At 41.0% G+C, this 6,000-nt stretch overlaps 1 protein-coding gene across 1 annotated transcript in view; it reads right to left on the bottom strand.

Annotated features, from left to right (window-relative positions):
- Positions 1–1,096: 1,096 nt before the first annotated feature.
- TAF1 (TATA-box binding protein associated factor 1) overlaps positions 1,097–6,000 on the bottom strand; it is a 100,923-nt gene continuing 96,019 nt past the window's right edge. Inside the window, exon 40 of the mRNA XM_074391618.1 lies at positions 1,097–1,219. Within this exon, the coding sequence (XP_074247719.1) occupies positions 1,123–1,219 (97 nt within the window). The 3' untranslated portion in view covers positions 1,097–1,122. The remainder of the gene's footprint in view (positions 1,220–6,000) is intronic.

Here is a 6,000-nt window from a genome sequence, read left to right as displayed (position 1 = left end):
TGTAATCCCAGCTACTCAGGAGGCTGAGGCAGGAGAATTGCCTGAACCCAGGAGGCGGAGGTTGCGGTGAGCCGAGATTGCGCCATTGCACTCCAGCCTGGGTTAACAAGAGCGAAACTCCGTCTAAAAAAAAAAAAAAAAAAAAAAATTATTTGTACAGACGATAGTGGGGGAAGTCTCCCTATGTTGCCAGGCTGGTCTCAAACTATTGGCCTCAAGAGATACTCCCACCTCAGCCTCCAAGTGTTGGGATTACAGGCATGAGCCACCATGCCTAGCCTAATAGAAATTTGTCTTACCTTTTAAAAAATTTATATTACACCTTCTGGTAAACAAATTCTGCCCAGTCTGATATGTGTTGCTTAAAATTAAGAGAACCCGCACTTACTTGGTGATCTTAAATCTGTTGACTTAGAATTTAATTCCGAAGTTTAAAACAATGAAGAGAAAATGAAATGAGAAACAAACCTTTTAAACCCCCCGATTCTTACTCTAAACTTGAATTTTGGAAATATATCAAGAAACTGTATTATAGTACTTGGAGCTGTCGAGAGCTCTCAAGTATATGTTCTGCTTTCATTTGACTGTGTCATAGTTTATTTTAAATAGCAGAGAGTCAAGTAAGTTGAAAAGGTTACTTTCTAGCCCTGTCAGAAGCAGGGGACAAAGTAAGTGGTTCTAAAGCTTTTCCCCTACCCATATATATACACACACATTTTTTCTTTTTGGTAGAGTCATGGTCTTGCTATGTTGCCCAGGATAGTCCTTTATACATTTTCATCTGTAACAGTGGTTCACTAAGGCACTGATTTATAGCCATGAGGGTACTACTTCTCTAGTTTTGACTATTTATGTTTCCAATTTCCCATTATAGCCTTTTCTTTCCTTTAAAGTATTCCTGATTTCATAGGAAGATGGAAACACAAGGAGAGAGTAATTTTATGATCATTGATATAACATGGCCTCCAACTATTCAAATGTAATTTAACTGTTTACTCTATTTGACCACTTCTTACATATACCGTAAGATAACCAAATTTCTGGTTAATGGAAGGTCTTATGTACTACATAATAAGAGTCACAAACACAAGATATAAGTGTACATTTTTATTTTATTGTAAATCAAGATGAATGGATATTTAAACAAGATGAAACGCTGTAATACGGAGTTGACTGAAAACACTGGATTCCAACTCCCCAAAATGTGGAAAATCCAAACCTATATAGGCAAAATTTTAAAAAAAACTATTTTCAAACTTTTATATCCATTTAAACCAACTTGTAGAATTTAAATGTAATTTTAATCATAATTTATGCATGACAGATGAAATATAAAATGTTAAGAGCAATTCAATACTTAAAAAGACCTCAACTATTGAGTTACTAACCAAAAAGCAAAGGACAAATCTGCAATATGATATACCTAGTAATTTTTATGTATTTCTTCTAAAGTACTTGTATTTACCAAAGGATTATTATTAATAATGTTGCTACTGTTTTTTGGTTTTTGTGTTTGTTTCTGAGACAGAGTTTCATTCTCATTGCCCAGGCTGGAGTGCAATGGCGCGATCTCGGCTCACTGCAACCTCTGCCTCCCGGGTTCAAACGATTCTCCTGCCTCAGCCTCCTGAGTAGCTGGGATTACAGGCATGCGCCACTACGCTCAGCTAATTTTGTATTTTTAGTAGAGAGAGGATTTCTCCATGTTGGTCAGGCTGGTCTCAAACTTCCAACCTCAGGTGATCCACTCGCCTTGGCCTCCCAAAGTGCTGGGATTACAGGCGTGAGCCACTGCACCCAGCCTGTTGCTACTGTTTTAGAGACTATCTGCATCAGAATTACAGGTGTGCATATTATAAATGCACATTCCAAGCCCAGGAATGGAAGTTTCACAATAAGCGATCTCTACTCCATTTTGATGCATACTAGTTTAATAACAGCTGATACAGAGAATAACATTAATTTGGTAATGTTGCTGGATCAGTTTCCCAAATTTCTCAAGAAATCACTTGGGCCATCTATAAAATATACAGACTACCACCTCTTCGCCAGTAGATATTCTGACTCAAGAGGGCTGAACTGAGGTCTAGAATCAGTGTCCTTTTAACAAGCACACCAGTTGTTTATTTTCAAAGTTTGGGGAAGGGAAAAGATCATTATATTTAGCAAATATTGTAATGTAATTCCCAAGACCCTAGATCTGTAAATGAAGTTTAAACTACCCATAGGAAAAAAAATTTTTTTTTGGATGGCCAGGTGTGGTGGATCACACCTGTAATCTCAGCACTTTGGGAGGCCAAGGTGGGTGGATCACAGGAGGTCAGGAGTTCGAGACCAGCCTGGCCAATATTGCGAAACCCCATCTCTACTAAAAACACAAAAATTAGCTGGGTGTGGTGGCGCATGCCTATAATCCCAGCTACTCAGGAGACTGAGGCAGGAAAATTGCTTGAACCGAGGAAGTGAAGGTTGCAGTGAGCCAAGATTGTGCCATTGCACTCCAGCCTGGGTGACAAGAGTGAAACTCCATCTCAAAAAAAATAACAACTTTTTAGCTATTTCCACTGATTTGGAAACATAAACCTGAGGTCATCTTCTCAGGTTCTACCCCATTCCCACTGAAAATTTCCCACAACTCTTAGGATAAAAATGAAACTTCTTTAATTAGAGACAAGGTCTCTCTCTGTTGCCCAGACTGATCTCAAACTTCTGGGCTCATATGATCCTCATGGGCTCCCGCCTCAGCCTCCCAAAGTGCTGGGATTACAGACAGGCATGAGCCACCACGCCAGGCTGACAAAACTTAATAGGGCCTACAGTGCGCAAGGGCATGGTTTCACCCGCTTCCTACTGCACATACATGTATCTTTCTGGCCTTAAAAATGAGTCCTTCTCCAGTCCAAGGCTAATCCCTCTATCTGTATGACCCTGAACAAGTTCCCTCATTTGTAAAATGGGAATAATACATATCTCATAGATGGTTCAGGATTAAATGAGGTCAGATAAGTAGAGCTCTCTGTGGAGAGGCTGGCACAAAGAATAATACCTATTATTTAATCAAATCAAGCTCTTAGAAACTGTTGCTACTTCTTTTTATTCAATTCTTCAACCTACTTGCCATCTGATTTTAGCTCCACCCACCATTCCAAAGAAACTGTTTTCACCAGACTCACCAATTGCCAAATCCAAATGACAAATTTCGATCATTATCTGATTGACCTTTCTACAAGTACTGGACACTGCTGACCACTCCATCCTTTGAAACTTTCCTTCTTTGGCTTCCCTACAAACAGTATATCCTGGTTTCTACATACTTTTCTGGACAGTCTTTCAAAGTATCTTTTGAGGTTCTTTTATTGCTTGCCTTTTCACACTTAAAAAAAATGTTTTAACTTTACCAAAGCAATATATGTATATTTGCATGCCATGACAGTTACTCAGCAAGGTCTTCTCTGACCATTAAATTAGCACCCTTCATCAAGTGCAGTGGCTCATGCCGGTAATCCCAGCACTTTGGGAGATTAAGGCAGAAGGGACTGCTTGCGTCTAGGAGTTCAAGACCAGTCCAGGCAACATAGCAAGACTCTATCTCTACAAAAAATACAAAAAATAATTAGCCGAGTGTGGTGGCACGTGCCCGCAGTCCCAGGTACTCAGGAGGCTGAGGTGGATCACGTGAGCCTAGGAGGCTGAGGCTGCAGCAAGCTGTGATCAAGGCCACTGCACTCAGCCTGGGTGACAGAGACCCTGTCTCAAAACAACAAAAAACTTAGCACCCTCACCCACACCCTCGCACATCACTTTTATTTTCTATTATTTAGTTTTTTAAAGATGGGGTTTCACCATGTTGGCCAGGCTAGTCTTGAACTCCTGACCTCAGGTGATCCACCTACCTCGGCCTCCCAAAGTGCTAGGATTACAGGCGTGAGCCACTGCGCCCAGCCCACTTTTATTTTCTAAATAGTACTTCTCAGTACTGTTTATTGTCTTCTTCCTTCACTAAATTCTAAGCTATTTGAGGGAAGGGGCTGTTTTATTCACTGCTGTATCTAGAACAAGCTTGTCCAACCTGTGGCCCACAGGCCACATGCAGACCAGGAAGGCTTTGAATGTGGCTCAACACAAATTCATAAACTTTCTTATAACATTATGAGATTTATGCAGACAATTTTTTAAAGCTGCTCAGCTACTGTTAGTGTATTTTATGTGTGGCCCAAGACAATTATTTTTCCAGTGTGGCCCAGGGAAGCCAAAAGACTGGATACCCCTGATCTAGAATAATGCCTGGTATCCATTAGATTTAATGAATATTGACTGACTGAAATATCCACATCTTATCAGTTATCAAATCTTAAATATATTCTACCTCCTAAATTCCCTCAAATCTCTGACCACCATTCCTGCCTTACAGCTAACTCGTGTCTCACCTAATGATTGCCATAACCATTTCCAGTCCTGCTCTCCTACCATCCACATTCTGAATTGCTGCTGAAATGATCCTAGTCCTTCAACAGATTCCCCACTACCTTTAGGATAAAGTCCAAATTCTTTAGCAAAGCATACAGGGCTCTCCAAAATCTGGACCCTGGCTAATTCCTGTTTCAATTCTTGCCAGCCCTTCCATGTGCACCATGCTCTAACCATTCCTAATTCTTTAGTCACATGCTCATTGCACATGCTATTTTTTCTGCCTGCAACGATACCCATTCCCTACCCTTATTGCTTTCTTTGCCTAATTCAAGCCAGTAATCTCTGGAAAGGTTTCCCTTAGATCCAGAGTTGGGATTACTCTGTACCTTCAAAGTATGCCATGTGTACTTTATCATTTCACTTATCACACTCTTGCACGGACTTGTCTAACACTAGACCGCGAGCAGTATTCATAGAACCTAGCACAGTGCTTGGTAGAGAGTAGCCAAGAAAGGGTTACTGAAATGAAATTTACCAATCTATTCCTTATAACCAGGTTTTCACCCTAGACTGCTTTACCATATGTGCTTCTACACCCTGACCAGTGGTGCTGCTAAGTACCTTCGGAGAAAAAAAAAAAAAAAAAAATCACACCACAACAAATTGGTACCATTTTAAATTAAGTCTTCAACCTCCCTTGTACATAAAGCATCCAGTAATCCTTTCATGGATCCCTGGTCAGCTCCAACTCCCATTTTCGTCAGTAACTATCGTAAAATTAAAAACAAAAATGCCTAGACTTATTTTTTTGAGATAGAGTCTCGCTCTGTCACCCAGGCAGGAGTGCACTGGCCCAATCTTGGCTCACTGCAACCTCCACCTTCTAGGTTCAAGCAATTCTCCTGCCTCAGCATCCCAAGTAGCTGGGACTACAGGCACGTGCCACTACACCCAGCTAATTTTTGTATTTTTAGTAGAGATGGGGTTTTGCCACGTTGACCAGGCTGGTCTCGAACTCCTGGCCTCAGGTGATCCACCTGCCTCGGCCCCAACAAAATGCTGGGATTACAGGCATGAGTCACCACGCCTAGCCTGCTTAAACTTACTTAGAAAGGTCTGAAGTGAAAAAAATGAATCCCCACTCCCAATTCCACCTCACTCTTAAGAGGTGTTAATAGTCTGAAGTACATCTTGCCCAGTCTTTTCTTTGGGTATATAAACATGGATTTCTTCCCCTTTGCCCTCTAAACAAATGAAATCAAACACTACCTACTAATTTTTTCCCAAGAATATCTTTTCACCTAGCACATATAGATTTTCCTTTTTTTTTTTTTTTTGGAGACAGTTTCACTTGTTGCCCAGGCTGTAGTGCAATGACTCGATCTTGGCTCACTGCAACCTCGGCATCCCAGGTTCAAGCGACTCTCCTGCCTCAGACTCCTGAGTAGCTGGGATTGCAGGCACACACCACCATACCTGGCCATTTTTTTTTTTTTTTTTTTTTTTTTTAGTAGAGATGGGGTTTCACCATGTTGGTCAGGCTGGTCTTGAACTCCTGACGTCCAATGACCCACCTGCCTTGGCCTCCCA

The sequence above is a fragment of the Saimiri boliviensis genome, chromosome X (genome assembly GCF_048565385.1).
Source record: "Saimiri boliviensis isolate mSaiBol1 chromosome X, mSaiBol1.pri, whole genome shotgun sequence".
Classification (NCBI taxonomy): domain Eukaryota; kingdom Metazoa; phylum Chordata; class Mammalia; order Primates; family Cebidae; genus Saimiri; species Saimiri boliviensis.
The sequence above is the reverse complement of the archived record's forward strand: the minus strand, read 5'-3'. Positions and strand labels throughout refer to the sequence as shown.